General features: G+C 34.2%; 1 protein-coding gene across 7 annotated transcripts in view; it reads right to left on the reverse strand.

Annotated features, from left to right (window-relative positions):
- LOC144979835 (uncharacterized) overlaps positions 1-17,615 on the reverse strand; it is a 104,720-nt gene continuing 87,105 nt past the window's right edge. For 4 of the 7 annotated variants that reach the window (XM_078927015.1, XM_078927011.1, XM_078927010.1 and 1 more), the window contains 8 exons: positions 17,036-17,255; positions 11,922-12,094; positions 11,219-11,352; positions 9,800-9,919; positions 8,791-8,942; positions 6,320-6,439; positions 3,214-3,422; positions 1-558 (listed from right to left, as the gene is read on the reverse strand). In XM_078927015.1, coding sequence (XP_078783141.1) covers positions 410-558; positions 3,214-3,422; positions 6,320-6,439; positions 8,791-8,942; positions 9,800-9,919; positions 11,219-11,352; positions 11,922-12,094; positions 17,036-17,255 — 1,277 coding nt within the window. In that variant the 3' untranslated portion in view covers positions 1-409. Of the gene's footprint in view, positions 559-3,213; positions 3,423-6,319; positions 6,440-8,790; positions 8,943-9,799; positions 9,920-11,218; positions 11,353-11,910; positions 12,095-17,035; positions 17,256-17,615 lie in introns of all 7 variants that reach the window. The other 3 variants (XR_013646780.1, XM_078927012.1, XM_078927014.1) reach the window with 3 other exon arrangements.

Below are 17,615 nucleotides of genomic sequence, written 5' to 3' on the forward strand. Positions count from 1 at the left end.
AATTGTACATATGCATTTATTTTCACAATCAATAAACCCAAAGTACATACTCATTTTCCCCATTGCAATGTAAGCAAGATATGATGAAAGATCATCCAGTGTCACCAGCCTTAGTGTAAATCTGTTTCACCAACTTTTGGAAAGTGTTTAGTCAATGTCACCAGCTATGTGAAGACAAGTCTTGTCACGAACTCATTAGCAATGTATATAGTCAGTGTCACAAGCTTGTAAACTATTTGAAGACAGTCTTGTCACCAACTCATTAGCAGTTTAAAGTCAGAGTCACAAACTTGTAGAATGTGTGAAGACAGTCTTGTCACAAGCTCATTAACAGCGTAAAGTCAGTGCCACAAGCATGTCACGTTTGAAGACAAATCTTGTCACTAACTCATTAAGTGAGAAGTAAAAGTCACCAGCCTGTGGACAAAGAGCACAGTAAACGTTCTGGTTTTCCATTATCCTTAATCTCAATTTGATGACCTTGTTCACTCTCATCTTTAAGAAATCCTAAACTGTGTTTAAGCATCATGATGAAGGAAGATAGAAGAGATTGTGTATCTGGAAAATATAGAAAAAAAAAGATGATAAATGCATTGATAACATTTTTCATGTCAGGTTAAACCATAAGTGTATAAATAGAAAGATAGGCCCATCCCATTCTACGGTTTACCAAATCCCGTAACATCACTGCGCGTGTCCGCCATCTACGATAAGACCCTCACTTTGGGGAATTCCCCTTGTTCGTCATTGCCGCTTAGCGTATTTCTTTTGTTTTTGCATTCGTTTAATCCACGGTTTATTTAAGGATACGTTCTCAGCCTATCTGTTGCTACACATTTATAAATCTATGGGTTAAACACATTTGTAAGGACTGAGACAGAGTGGGCCCACGTTTCTTAAAATGTCACACTCCATTCTCACTCGTTCACATTGCTTCCTCAACGGATGAACCTTACGGGAACAGAGGGCACCCACAAAATTCTAGGTTCAGGGCTCACGTGTGATCCACCTCTCAAACTCCCGGACGGACAGTGAAATTCGGTTTACCGCAGCATTAAAATGTAGTTCACATTCCAGCCATAATGCCACAGAATATAGGTAAATTGGGTGAGAGAGGAGGGAATGAGTGCGGACGGCAGCTGAAAAGCGTGAAAAAAAAAGGGGGGGGGGGGGTTGCAAGAGCGTCTACCGCTTTATGACAGAGCAAACAATCACCTGCAACGATGCATGAAACATTTCTGGTTTCATTCTCAAATAGCCAAGGCATTTGCTGGTGTATCACTTAGTACTTCGTCAAGAAGGCGGTGGCATTCTGCGTATACCAATCCTCTCCTAAAAATGTAATGCACCCAATAGTCCTATAATATCCCTGTGTACGCCTTTCTCTGCTTCGGCCAATAAAGCATCATCAATCAAAACATGCGAGAGCAACCACGCCTGATGCCATCTTGAACGTGTAAATGATGGACGGGATGTGGGTCCATTCTTCTCGCATTTTCACATTAATTTCTTCCGTTCATGATACAACCTCGAAAAGTGAGAGTTTAGTGTGAAGTTGTTTGCAATGTGAGTGTGGACCCACTCTGTCTGGGGCCTTATTCATGAATATTATGTCAAGATACACCAAATGCCGGAAAGAGGCTTGAAAACAAACATGATTCTATTTATGAATTTTTAAGTTTTTCGACCCTTTGAAAAAACATGTAATTTATCTTAAATGAAACATAGAGGCTTAATCAAAGTCTAATATTTGTGGCTATAAATTTAATCTTTCAGGATCTAAATCATCGGGCATAATACCAATACCAGTTTGAAAGGGTGGGTCACATCTTACGACTTTCAAAACGTTATGAATGGTGGTGGTGGGGGGGGGGGAGGCTTGATGAATATGAAATCCTAATCACAGACATAAGATTTGGATAATGGCAGCATAAAGATTAACCGAAGTTTGTTGCAATTAACCGGTGACTTTTATATAGAATTAATTCCGTTTCTTGGGAAATGTTGCGATTAACCGAGTTGCAATTATCCGGAGTGGACTGTAATACAAGGTATTCTTTTACTTGTTTGTCTAAAATTTTAGTTTCCATTCTTCGTGACAATTGACATTACGTGAGTGCAGTCGTGATGGTAGATAAAAGGACTATGTATTGTATACTTTATAGCTTCTCCATGCAGAATTGTCATTACACCCATATCTTGAAAAGAGGCCAAATGAATCAAAGACACATGAATCCTCTTCCACAACAACACACAACACATCAGTTTTTAATCAACACGACATGCCTCTTCAAAAGCAAATCAAGTATTTCATCATGACCTGTACTCTCATGAATCATTTGTTGCTCACCAAGACTAGCAAACAGCTAAAGTCAAACATACCAACATATTGCAGGAAAAAAAGGGTGGTAAAATAGACTCCATGCCATTGTTGATTAACCAACTGTTTTTCATTCATTTGAAGACATGGGATGACTTCATTCTTGTTCCTTTCAAGAGGAATATTCATGTTTTTGATTACTTGAAAAGTAATAATTCTGAAAGCATTTGCTTAAGCTTTGATATCCTTCAAATTAACCACCATCCATCCAATTGACCGATAACAATGATAAAGAAAATATAGGCTGGGTGGAAAACGGTCGAATGTATAGTTATAGTTCTGGAAGATGATACTTTTTTTCATTGTAAATCATATCCCTATCATGTACTGTTATTTTATTTAATTTTTAAGATTTGATTTGTAAACATTTGAGTTTATTCCTCATAGTGGGATCTTGTGCTGGTGTCTGAGTGAGACTTTTAGGTGATCTCAAACTGAGTACACTGATAGTGTGCTTTTGTAATCTACATCTGTTCCCTATCTGAACCATTTTTCTCAAGTTCTTTTAACTGTACATCTAGAATGTATTTTCAATCCAATTTTCTTACTTTTTACTGACGCTGATATGACTGAAATGTGTTGCAAGCGCTGTAAAACCCTTAAAAACAAACAAACAAACAGTCAGATTGTTCCAAATAAGTGGCTGTTCCCATATAGTGGCGTTTCAAACATTGGCTTCAACTATACTCAGTAATGGTAGTCAGTCACATTAAAGACATAGAATGTACCAAAAAAAAATCACAAAGAAAGTTCTAAAACATATTAAAAATCATAAAAATGTTTTGAAATGTAATGGAAGAAGACTTAACAGATTGGTAAAAGAACAGACTTGCCTTTCTTTTTTGCATTGGCCATGAGAACTGAATATTGTTCATTGAGAGACACAAGAAATCCATTTGTGACTACAAAAAAGAAAGAACACCACATGATTACTCTGAGGATCCGTCCTATCACTGAGTCAGGAAGGTTCACAGTTGCGGGGCTGATTATGAACTGCATGGTGGTATATGAAGATAATTTCATGGATGAAAACTCGTAAGCTCTGACCAAGTAGACAGAAAAAAAAACTTTGTAAGGGGGCTTGCTGTTGTGTAGAAGTTAGGTATTCAGCTCATTTTGACCCTTAAGATGAGAAGAGTTTGTGTTATGTCATTTCTCATTGGTTTCCAATTCTATCATCCAAAGGGTACAATACTATTAAAAGTTTTAAAGAGTCAAATCAAGAAACATTAAAAAATGCAAATCAATGTGACAAAAAATAAATTAATTAAAAGTTGCAAGCTTTGAGAACCTTTAGGGAATTAAAAATGTTGGCAAAATTGAAAAATATTGTGTCTAAAATCGTATTATGGTAACCAAGTAAATTGCCTTAGCTTTAATATATGATAAATCTAGAATACAAGTATTTGTCCTGCAAAAAGATATCTTAAAATGCTACTTGCTTACTTTTCTATATCGTCAGTCCATGACAAGACTAAAGAAAAAAGACAAAAGCTTTTATTGATTTAAATAATAATAAATAAACAGATGTCTGGTTTATCTTAGATATTTTTCCACTAAAGAAAACAATTATTATAATATAGTCATGTGCAAAAGTAAGTTCACATTCGTTTGAACCCTCATATTTTTTTTGTACAAAACAATTATTTTTATTTGTTATACATCAATGGAAAGCTCATTCATTTTTCTATCCACCAATGTACATAAATGTGTTAATCCCAATGCTCGGTATAAAAGGATATTGAAACTAAGAAGTGAGATCCAGAAAATTCAGTTTGCACATTTACGCAACTGTCAATACTTTGTGTGCCCTCCTTTAAAATAATGCTGGAAAATCACTTGCCTTTGTATGGACAAAGTGATTAGCTCAATAAACTGCAGTGAGATAATCCCGGGCATCTTGGAGAAACTGATATAAATCGTCTCCGTTTTGATGAGGGCCACGTTGATGTTTTCATCATAGAATCCAACATGTTCTAGATTGGACTCATGTCAGGACTAACCACACCCTTACCTAAAGTGATTGTTTCTCTTTAAAAACCCTGCATAATTCGAGCCTTGTGTGATGGTGCATTGTCATGCATAAAAACTGTTGCAAGTTCATTGTCTCTAATGTAACTGTCAGATGACAACCAAATATTTATTCTCACATGGATGTCTTTTGACTTCCCATGATCCAGCCCAACCTACCAAAAGAACCCCTGTTTCTGATTTGAATGGTATTTCTTGCTGAAAACGTCCACTGTTTTTTTCCAGTACTTCTATTTTATTTGTAAATTGACTTTCGTGATGAACCAAATCTGCGTGAATATTCTGCAAAAGACAACCCAGCCTGAATGTGTCCAATCAAATAGGCATGATATTCTCCACACTTAGTTTAGGTATGATTTTTGTTAATACACTTGTGGATAAAGGGAAAAAAACCCACTGGTATTGTTGATATTTTGCTTGTCAAATCATGTGAAGTCACTTTAATTTCAATGAGGTTATTGAATCGGCGAAATTGTGTAAAAATCCTATAACTTAAGTGCCTCCAGTTGCCTGCAGCATTGATTTCCCTAAAAATTCTTACCTGGGCATATTTTTGCAAAATTTCGGTGTTTCAAATCCTAAGCATTGTTTCTTTTGATTGAATGTAAAAATAGGAATATAAATACATTCATTGCATAGGTAATAAATCAACCTTTAAAATGATATAGAACACAACATAATAAATGCTGTGTTTGAGTCAAAAGATAGAAAGAAAGAAATAAGTATGAATTTAAATGTCCACATAACTACATCATTTGAATCTTCTCTCTAGGAGATGACAATGCCAATGACCCAATTTGATCCATTTCTGTCTCTAGATCATGTTTGAATGGAACCTAATAATGTATAAATTTCAGACAACAAAGTGATGATAAATGCAAAGGGACAAACATACAATACTGCATTATCCCTATTAAGCACCAACCCTAACAAGCTCATCACCCACGACATTTCAGAGTAGCTGTGATCCATGCTGTCTTTATCAATGATTGTATTGTGAAAAAACCCAGACACATTTCATAAATAAATCCAGGAGTTCTGTTTTAACTGAATTGTCAAGAATATCTAAAATAGCTAAAATTTCGAAGGCTTTCTCAACACTCCTAGACAAACGTTTGTTGGAACATTAATCCTCTTGAGACAAATTTCCCCAACTATACGGTCTATATGGAAGGAAATCCGTTAACGGATAAGCCAAGTCCCATCGGCTACAAACACAAAAGGTGCCATGACATTTGACTCTGGTAAGAGTTGTTGGCTCCAGATTTCTATCTTTACACGCATTATGGGGATATACAACTATGTGGTCTAGTGGTATGACACTCGCTTTCTGATCGGAAGGTCCTGGATTCGAGCCTCGCGCTTGGCGCACAGTTGAGTCCTTGGAAAAGGCTCTTTACTCACATTCTCTCACTGAACTCGGGTGTAAAATGAGTACCTGGCCATTAACAGCGTTGTCTTTGTCCGAAAAATTGTAATATTGCCTAACAGGCATCATGTCCCATCCTACATGTTAAATGTTGCTGTTGGCCAGGGACCCCTTGTAGAGCGCTTTGAGCACATTTAGTGGATATTGCGATATATAAAGCTCAATTTTAAAAAAAATTAGAATACAAAAAGGTTCCTCCATTGCTCTGTTTACAATTACCTCTGACATCGATCGCTTTATTTCAATAACTTCAAATCACATCTGCTTTGTGCATCCACTTGTATAAGGAAACCTTTCTGCATCCTGGCAGGATATTTTCTCACACGAAATTTTCCAATTTCTTGCATTTGTGGTGTATACGGACATAGACCATATTTTCTTCATTGTGTCTCCCCCAATTGACTCAATTTTCTATATGCACATTGTGCTTAACAGGGATAACATGGCATGCAGCATTGCAGTAAATTAAAAACACTTACTGGTCAAATAAGTTCATGTATGAGATATTGGCCATTGTAACGATGCAGAGCAAAGGCGGAATGCCCATGACAAAAGCTTTCATGAGCATCTCCATCATGATTTGCATCCTTCGTATATGACTGGGGATAGCAACAATGGTGTCGATGATAAAGAAATTAGATAAATATTAACATTTTTATATGGCTTTTTCATGTATTCACAATGTACAATGCATTTCACAATGTTTTCCCTTTTCCTCCAGCAGCCATGTGGAAACAAATTTTCACTTATTAACATTATACCAGTAGTCAGAGTAGATACTAACCTTTACGATAGTGTGGACTGTGGTAATGTGGTAATGTATAGAAAATGAAAATAACAACTTCCAAAATAAACACAATGCGGTACCAGAAATGGAACTTTTGGGCTCAAGGGCTCAAAACCCTTCTTCAGCTAATAACAAAAACAGTGGCAATATTAATATTTCACTTTAAATCTAGATAGATGGAAAATTTAATCTGAAGTAATTACCATTTAAATTGTTTTTATTATTGGTTGAAGAAAGTGTGTTATTTTGTTATTTTTTGAAGCTGCTCTATCATTTTTGTCAATTACTCCAAACTATAAGTCAGTTAATTGCCCAGTTTTCCATTGGTTCTCGTACAATATCCATCACTGCCTTCAACCAAGTACTTATAGTTCCAAGGCTTACAAAGGTAATTCTTTGTGTGTCTAGTGACACCAGTGACTGATTTTGTTTTACTTATGCAGTATTTGCAGAGACATAAAGGCTATAAGGAACATGCACTCATCTTTACTAAATATTATACTACTGCTTTGTGGAAATATGAGACGAATCTTTTGAGCCATCAACTTTAAAATCGGTCTGGTAGTAAAGTCTGTAGGTGTGATGGTGATTCCCCAGGCCAAGGCCAAAATAAGGACTGATCATTACGCCCTAGCAGATAGTTTAAACAGCCATTTGAGTCAACAGGCGATAGGATTACCCTTAATTAAAAAAAAATAAATTTCTGTAAAAAATAGTTTAATTTTTTTTAGATTTGCCAGTAATTCAGGCAAAAATTTAATATGGGCTGTACAGAATAAAATCAACCCTCAACCTATCTTTTTTTTAAAGAATAGATTATTATTATTATTAATACTATTATTATTATTATATCATCATCATCATCACTGATATTACATTTTCCATTTCTTAAAGTGATAGATAACAAGATTAAATGATATTTCAAATACTTTTATCCCCCATGAGAATTTATTCTCTCCTATTCTTATCAAGGACACTAAATTCAAATCAATAATTACAACTTCAGTACCCATATTTGCAAACCAAAATATTTGATAATTGTCACACACAATTCATATCTTGTTACCCAAATGCTTTTTTTTTGTCTGTAAAAATGGAAGACAAAATACATAATGATGGATCGTCACATATTTTCCAACTCTTACAAACTGAAATAGCAATATTTCATGAAAAGATTTCTCAACTGATAATTGTAGTTCTGGTTCTTCAATCTCTGTGAATCAACATGCTTTGATGATGCCAGTTCTTTCATATTTCCCCTTTTCGTTCTGCTATCAGTTGGGATTTGGTGACTTTGAAGATCACGAAAGATAATTTATTTATTTAATACTTTTAAAAAAATTAATAGCAATCCATTTTAAAGTCTTAACAGTATTTTTAGAGCAACATCCTTTTAGCCATTGCAATGGGTTTTTTGTTTTGTTTTGTTCCCCGCCTTCCTTTTCTTGCGCCTCTTCTTGCATCCACACTCGACGCCCTCTCCTTACATTTACATTGTTTCCACATTTGACGAAATGTGATATTTTGTAAATTTACATATTTGTGTTTGTGTTTTTTGTCTCCTGACGAAGGCCAAGGACCGAAACGTTGTTTGTTTTGTGTTGTTCCCTTATATATGAGTCACATCTACTCACTTTATTTTTCTCTCCAATGGTAAATATCACATTGAATTGTTAGTCTTCCTTTTAAATTTGAATATCTCGAGTATTCCGTAAATAAGAGTTGTTCTATATCTAATTTTAGTTATTGAGGCACACTCTATTAATCCAGAGAATTTCATGCTTTCATCACTAGTTTGCATAATTCAAGGGTTTTCTGTCCCCATTTCCCTTAGCTAGTTGTTTCATTGTCATCTAGAAAGCATATCTTACTCCCTTTATGAATTTTGACATATAAATATAGACCTAAATCAAAATCATCAATTTATTCCATCACCATATCATGTCTATGAGTACAGACGATGCAAGTTATTTTTCATTTTATTTTATTTGTTTTCCACGTTTTTTTGTGTGTATTGTTGTGCTGACGAAGGGTTTGTACCCGAAACGTCCATTGTCTGTTTTGTTCCCATACGAAGCCTCTCCATTTTCACTCCTTCGTTAGTATTTTACAATCACCGGCTTCAGGCAGCCCCTACCGTTTTCTATTAATTTATATACCAACCTAGCACTTCGAAGGAGCACCAGGAGTCCCGCTAGAGCCATGAATCCACTTGTATAGTTAAGCATTGACACAATAAATGCCATGTCAGTTAAGTTGACATACAAATCCTCGTCTGCACTCATCACTTTCTTGTATAGATTGGCATACTTGGACTGTCAAATAAATATGATCAAAAACATTCACTTTTCTCTCGAATTATAATAAAAAACATTCACTTTTCTCTCGAATTATAATCAAAAACATTCACTTTTCTCTAATAATAATTTTTTTAAAATGACTTAGGAATAAATTAGTAAAAAGCAAACTATTTCTGCTATACATAAACATACAGTTAAAATTAGTTAAACTGAAATTCAAGGGACTTTGAATTCTATTTCGGTTTAAACATATTTCGGTATTTAGCACATGTTATGAGAAATATATTATTTCTAGGCAATCAAAAATATACAAATAAAAAGTGAAGAGCCCATTAATTTATCTTGAAATGGAATCTATTACCAGCCATTCTTTTTTATATAATAATATGTTATAATCTACCTATTACACTGTCTTGGGGAACAACAAATAATGAAAATGCATGAAGTGAAGCAGTCGATTGTTTGTGGAATCGGATTCATGTGTCTTCAATTCATTTGGCCTGGTTACGGAACAAAGATTTATTGACATTCCATATAAATCTGTACTCATAACATAGGGTTACTTATTCTCATTCATCTGTCATCGTGTTTATACACATGTGATGTCAAATATTGTAAATAAAATTTTTAAAAATAAACAATGAAGGAAGGCAAAATACTAAGCAAACGTATGAAAATATGCTCTGAAATACTTCATATATTTCTGGTGTAATATACATGTGTGAAGCCTTGACAGGTTGCAACTATGGAGGCCACTTTTGCAGGTACACGATCTTAACTTCATTAGTATATATATAGAATAAAGCGATAATCAGAATAGTTACTGCAAAAGTCATTAAAAATGAAAAATTAAATTGTGTATGAATACTTACATGAGTTAGGTTAAATCTTATGTAAAATCCAACGAGTAACAGTACATCCAAAGTAATGATGACTAATCGTATGATATTTTCTTTATCATACAGGTAGCCTTGAATACCAAAGGTTTTTATCTGTTAATTGAGACACAATTTTTAAAAAATTGATTGACAATAATGTTATTGAATGTTTAAAAGAAAAAAAAGAACTAAAAGAAGCAAAGTACGGTTGTATAGTAATGAGCTTGAAATGTTATCAAATAAAATACAAACCTTCTAAAGACAAAATATCAAACGTTTTATTGTTTAAAACCCAAACAACAACAACAATGACGAAGAGGACAACAACAAAAACGAAACTAATAATAATAATAATAATAATAATAATAATAATAATAATAATAATAATAATAATAATAATAATAATAATAATAATAATAGTAATAATAATAATAATAATAATAATAATAATAATGATGATGATGATGATGATGATGATGATGATAGAAGAAGAAGAGGAGGTAGAAGAAGAGGATGAGGAGGAGAAGTAGAAGGCAGAAAATATATTTCTTAAGCATTGTATTGTTTGTTACCACTACACAGCTGATAAGTTCCCAAAATCATCTTCCTCCTCTTCATTATCCTCACCAACCAACCTCCCGCTCCTCCTTCCCCTCCCTCCTTTTGAATAGTTTTAGAGAGGTATCTGGCCACATTTGATGCTTTATTTGCATATCATTTTTGTTTTTGATTTATTTTGCCTGATTGTATTTTGTGCATCACTTTTTTGCCACAAAATAAATATTTATAGTATTGGTCAAGTAAGATTGAATAGAGCTTAAAACAAATTTTAGGATCCTACTACTTTGATAGAGACCCATAGTGGGCAGGGAGGTACATGCTGTGTCTTCTATCCCCCCATACCTGTTTTCCAATTGTTTCCTGTCATTGTCTTGGAATGAGATTACTTACTTTTGTCCTGATCCTTGCCGGAGTTCCTTGGCTGGGAGGGAAACAGTCGATTGTATAGTTTTAGTTTTGGGAGATATTTTTTTTCCTTGTAAATCATCTCTCTGTTATGCATCGTATTATGTTTATTTAAATATTATATTATATGATTGGTAAACATTTGAGTGTATTCCTCTTAGTTGGGACCTGTGCTTGTGTCTGGATGAGACTTTTAGGTGATCTCAAACTAAGTACTTTGGCGGTGTGCTCTTGGAATCTACATCTGTTCTCTATTTGAACAAATTCCTCTTTGTCTTACCTTTTATTTGTGCTTTAATTGTAATTCTAGAACTTTTTCTATCCCATTTTCTTCCTGTTTACTGGCGCTGATATGACCTAAATGTGTTGCAAGCGCCGTAAAACCCTTTAAAACAAACAAACAAACAACAACTTTGATAGAGAAAGTGAAGGTGATGACAATCTAACCTTGGAGAGTTGCTCCATAACATCAGCAATGGTAAGAATGAGTAGAGCACAAAGGGCCGCAGCCAACACCCAAAACTTTGTTCTATTCATCAGAAAGACAAAAGCCTGACAAAAGTACTTCATCTTGATTCCATCTGCATTTAAAAAAAAAAAAGTCATCAATTGTTATAATCATTAGTTGCCTTTATGGTACATACCAACCTTGGAACTCTATGTGGCCTACTGAACAAATGCATGGTCAAGATTTTCATGTTGCCAATATTATGAAAATAGAGGGATTAAAACAGGGCATTGGAACCTGAATGAAATTTCCGTGATTTTGAGATTTCAGTGCTGCACAGTACTTGGAAAGAGATTCATTATCATTGCCATAATATAAAACAAGTTGGGTTTTTTTCCTTTTTCCGGTCATATCAGCTGCTTTGTTCCTATTGACTACAGACTAACAAATAGCAAAAAGTTGGTCGACAAAAAACAGGATGACAATAATGAAAAGTCAAATCTCAACTTTAACAATGTGTGAACGAGCATCTGACAGTAAGTGAATAGTTATTACCAAAAAAAAAAAAAAAATAATAAATTAAACCAAATAGGTTATGTACAACAGGTATTTAGTTGCACAATTAATAAAGGAGTAATGAAATATAAGCTCTTTAAATGAAATACTGCTTTGTCAAATTATCAATACTTGCATATAACAAACCTTGTCCAAAAATATAGTTGATGGAAAGAGCTGAGGCAATACCAGTATTGGGATCGTAAATTGAGGCATCAATAAAAATAGCCCTTGTCTTCTCGTCTACCCATTCAGAATTTTTTATGAGTAAAACGTTCTCTAGATTATCTTCATAAGATGTGCTGAAGATGTACTCATACCTGAGGGAATACAAGACATTTTAAAGGGATGAAAGAGGAAGCAACTACAGACACAAGCATTACCAAACACACACCCACACACACACACACATATTATACTCTCATCCAAAACCACACACGCACACAGATGGGAGGGAAAAGAGAATAACCAAAAAAAAACCTGTTTTTTTTTTTTTAAAGCAAGGTACTTCTTTTATATAAATGAAGTTATGCCAATAATATGTGTGGTGATCTGGATAAAAAAAAACCTGTTGGATGTCTGAAAAATGTAATTCATTACATATACAATTAAAGGCACCATTTCACGACAAAACCTGTTGTAATTTTGTAAGTACAGTAAAAACCAGTTACACCAAAATTCTAGGGACTTGGTATTCCCTTTCAATAGGGAATGAGATTAGCGTCCCTTGATTGGACGTCACCTTTCAGAGAGAATGTTAATTTGGTTTTGCGCTTGCATCTCTCTCGTCCTCGCTTTCGGTGAAGTGTCTCAAGCCGCTTTCACCGGAAACGAGGACGAGAGACGCATACGCACAACCAACATGACGTTCTCTCTCTAATAGCTTTTCCGCTGGTGACGTCCAATCAAGGGACGCTACTCTTCCACTAATCTCATTCCCTATTTCAATTTAGGCAAACCTTAAAAAGTTACCATGATTTTCAAGGGGGACAACTCGTCCCAACTCAAAATCATAATAGATGCATTAGATTGTATCATAATAGATGCATTAGATTGTCTCCCTTATCTCATGGTGAGCCTGCATCATTTGCCGTGGTTTAAAAAAATAATTTGTTTTGCTTTGTTGGTTTCTTTAATTCATCTATTTTTGTTTGGTTGATTTAATTTGATTATTGTATTTATATTTACCAGCAATATATTTATTATAAAATAAGGTAACACGGAATGGATTTCAGTATTAAAAAAAAAAAAATACAATAAAAAAACAAACAAAACACGAATGACAATAACAAAAAAAACCCCCCAAAAAAACAGAGAAGCTCAATTCTACAGCTGAGGTAGACATGACTTTGCAGTTAGTAGTAGTACAGTAGTACGTACTAGAAATAAAGTTCTTGATGACAATGAGAGAAATCTAAGTGCTGTTGACACGTTGAAAGCTCAAAATAGAGTGAAGCAACAAGCTGATGGGCTCTTCACAACAAATAAACAATTCAAATAAAGACACTAAGACTAAGAACCTGCTATTATTTCATCCCATTATTACACACAATACATCGGATCAAATTCTTCAACTTACTCACTTTGTGGTTATGTAGTGTAGTGTGTGTGTGTGTGTGCCTGCATGTGTCTGTGATTAGGGGATATATGTGTGTACGTGTGTCAATACAAATGAGAATAGGTGCCAAAAAGACATTCGATGAGTGAGAGCAATAATGTTGCAACTCCATAAAGATGCCATTGTGGCTATAAGACCCCAACGTCAATTTGAGAGAGTTACAATACTGAATTTGCGCAAACGGGGACGATTAGAGATTAGACAACAATTGGGATTGTTTGGAAGCTTTAACTCTGCCCACTTGTCATTATGACATCCGAAATGCTATTGTCGTCTATATCTACGCCAGAATAGAAAGAGAGGGTGGAGCCTGCCATGATATAACATTTTACGGAGCCCTAATTTCATCATAAAAGTTCTGTCCACTGACAGGTGGGTGGGTATCGCTTTCCAGAACTTATGTCCTTATAGATAATTCGAAGATGATGTCACTCATGTCTTTGTTATTGTTTTTTGCAATCCGCATTTATGAGTACTTCTCACTAAACTGTATTAACCAGACTATAAACCTTCAAGGTTGCACACAGTTTTGTGTGTTGGCCAGTTTTACTTCCCGATGGCAATGTTGTGAACTTCTTAGCCAAGTGCATACTATCTATATAAGATCCGGAGATTTTTGACCAATTAATGATTGCTCTTTTGATAGCTCGCTTGTCAGCTCAGCCTTCTTGATTTATGTACATGCATCACAGGCGGTATATTTTGTGTAACTTCAAAGACCACGGTTGACTGAAAGCGATGAATGGTTATGTAATACAAAACGCCCCACTGTGGCGTGGAGAACAAGGTCTTGTATGTATAGTTACGTCACTATCTCAAAGGTCATGAATTCCTTAGTAAGGCTAGACTCACAATCAAAAAACGAAATCTGTGTTTTAAACTCTTGAATCAAACGAGGTACATCAGTGCGTTCGTCTCATTAAGAAATGAAAAATGATATATAAATCAAGAACATTGACCGGAAAATAAGGAAATTATCATAAAATTATAAAATTTGAGAAAGCTATTTTCAAAATCAAATCTATTACCGTAAAAGGTTATTTCTAGATCGATTTTTATGAGACAGACAATTTTTCTCCATTTTTCAAGTCGATTCCAACAATTAGGTTTTCAAATTAATCGCAATTAGATTATTTGTCATTATTATGTTTTTTTAAATGCCTAATTGACTGCTCAGGAAATGACTACGTAATTCTTGACGGCTAGCAGATAACGATTTTTCACCTTAATTCGCTCATATCTCAAAACTAGCTCATGCAACATCCGACAGGTTTTGCCAAATCAGCCTACGTATGTCTTATGCAAGAGAGAAAAATCAAGGATAAACAAGAAAGCAAAGGCAAAGGCAATTTAGTTTGGGAACTTTTGCTTTCTTAGTATAGAAAAAAGGACCTAAGAAAGCAGACAATGTTATAATTTCAAAAAAGATTATCACATAGAAAGTATGCAGTCACATTTCCATTATCCGTACCCAAAACAAGGCAATGCTGGTGGATCACTATATGCCATCCAGTGTGTGGTTGTATTGGAATTAAAATAGATGGCAATGTAGACCTCAACGACATTTGAGGATTATGAGTGGTCCAAATATGGTAGATCTTACAAGTTATATTTTACAATAACCTAACAATACTCTTTCTCGTATTATCTCCATAAGAGTAGAAAATGTGATGTGATTCAAACTTCAGTCAAGCAATCACTGCTCCTTATAAGAAAATTGTTATGTAATTATAAGTGAGCAATTGTTGGAGGTATGATTTGAACCCCCCCCCCCCCCCCCCCCCCACAAACACAACAAACAAAACATCAAATAAAAAAAAAAAGACCCAACAAAACAACCTTAGTCTCTCTTTTAAAGGGTTATATGAAAGGCATACTATTGTCCTTTCAATACGTTTTACTGCATGTGGCCATGTAATGTTCCCACTAAATTTGAACTATGGTACTTTTATCTTAAATTATTAATTTATATCTAATCTAATCAGATGCTCTCATATAACTATTAATTAAATATCTGTCCTCAAACTGATGATTATTTCTGTAATTTTTGAACCATAAAAGTCATAATTAAAAAAAAAAAAATCATTTTTTTGCCAAACAGCATGCGGAGCCATTTCCACGGCAGATCACTCCAAAAGATGAAAAATAACAACACATTTTCTTTCAAATAATTATAATCTATGCTAAAAGTTGTACATGATAACCAAATTTGAGAGATTTAGATTGGTTTCAATTTTTTTTAAATGGATCCGAGAGCATATTTGACTTTGACACATTTTGGGACAAAATTTCAAAAATTCTATAAAATTCAAATATCCATATTTTTTTTTCCTGTCTCATAAGTATCTTCAATTGAGCCAAGTTTGAGGAAAATCAAAAAAGGGTGTGGTTCCAAATTTTCGAAAATTTGATCCACTTGACATAGACTGGCCCACTAGCAATTTTGATTGACAACAAAACCGATTCATACATTAAATGGTCTGCATTCAGGACAATTGGGCTTATCCTGCATCACAAAAAGGTTTTGACAAAGTTTTTTAGACACTGTCCTATATTTAACCCCTTTATTCAGGTTTTAAGATTATAAGGTATGATATGAAACACTGACATATTGTAAGCTACAGGAAACTTAGCTTGGACTGTATTTAAAAAGTGAAAATATGAGAAAAACATGGGATAGGGTTTAGCCTACTTGTCCATTTGGAGATTTGATGAACTCTCACAATGATTGGATAAGATACACTGGCATGAATGATTGTCCATTCGTAAGCTAACCCAAGATCACTGGACCTAATCACTTGCGATTTTTTCTTCCTTTCAGGATTTGTAAGACTATTTATTAATCACCATTACCATCATCAGTTATTGTCGATTTGAAGAGGAGAACCGATAGTGCAACTGCATCTGTGACACAAGTGTTATTTGATTGAGTGTGGGAAAGTTTACATCACCATCCCAAAAATGCGGCTATGTGGTCTAGTGGTATGACACTCGCTTTCGGATCGGAAGGTCCTGGGTTCGAGCCTCGCGCTCGGCGCATAGTTGAGTCCTTGTAAAAAGCTCTTTAGTCACATCCTCTCACCGTACTCAGGTGTAAAATGAGTACCTGGCTGCTAACAGCGTTGTCTTTGTCCGAAAAATTGTAATATCGCCTTACAGGCATCATGTCCCGTCTTACATGTTAAATGTTGCTGTTGACCAGGGACCCATTGTTAAGCGCTTTGAGCACACTTAGTGGATATTGCGCTATATAAAGATCAAAAAATGACAATGGATAAGACATGGTGGCCTTTAAGAGCATTAGCAAGGTTGTTTACAGTTAGTTAAGATTAAATTTAGATTCCAAATTTTGTTTTATAATGTACAGAAAACAGTTTGTTTTCATCTCGTCTCAGTTTTTTACAATTCAAGAAGTCAGATGGGACTTTATAGATAAAATAAATATTGGGAAAGCAAAATTCTTTCACATGATAGTGAAATTGTGGAAGTGCTGTATTAAAATAATTTTTTAAAAAGAAATTAAAAATAGATCCTTGACAAAGTTTTAGGCCAGAATATGAAAAGAAAAATGTCTTCCAGTCATTTCTAAACCCTAGAGACTCTAAAACTTTTAATTTTCTAACTTTGCATCTTTTGTGTTTACCCTCCATAAGGATAGGTCATTGCCCAGAGTTCCAAATAAGACTCAGGAATGAAGGGGGTGTAATGAAACACAGATATTGAACTTGTCATATCCATAACGCTCTGGTCATTGTTTTCCCAATCAAACGTGAAGTTTCTTGTCTCCATATTATGAATAGTCATGTATGGGTAGCAGCCATGGGTATTGTTGAAACCAAGTTGGATATCATACACACATGGTCCTGAAAACAAACAAATAAAAAATAAGAATATCCTGAAACTTTTGCAATTGAAAACCAGCACAGGATACATTCATCGTCTGTTGCTAATAAAACAATATTATATATATATATATATATATATATATATATATATATATATATATATATATATATATATATATATATATATATAAATATATATATATACTTCGCTCCATTGCTAATTGCCGAGCACTTTTCGTACCATATTTGTATCAAACACGATTCAATATATATATATATATATATATATATATATATATATATATATATATATATATATTATATATATATATATATAAAATTTTTTTTAAATTTTTATCTTTTTCTCTGAAATTTGTC

The sequence above is a fragment of the Berghia stephanieae genome, chromosome 9 (genome assembly GCF_034508935.2).
Source record: "Berghia stephanieae isolate SIO BIC M18660-M18661 chromosome 9, UCSD_Bste_1.3, whole genome shotgun sequence".
In the NCBI taxonomy this organism is placed as follows: Eukaryota; Metazoa; Mollusca; class Gastropoda; order Nudibranchia; family Aeolidiidae; genus Berghia; species Berghia stephanieae.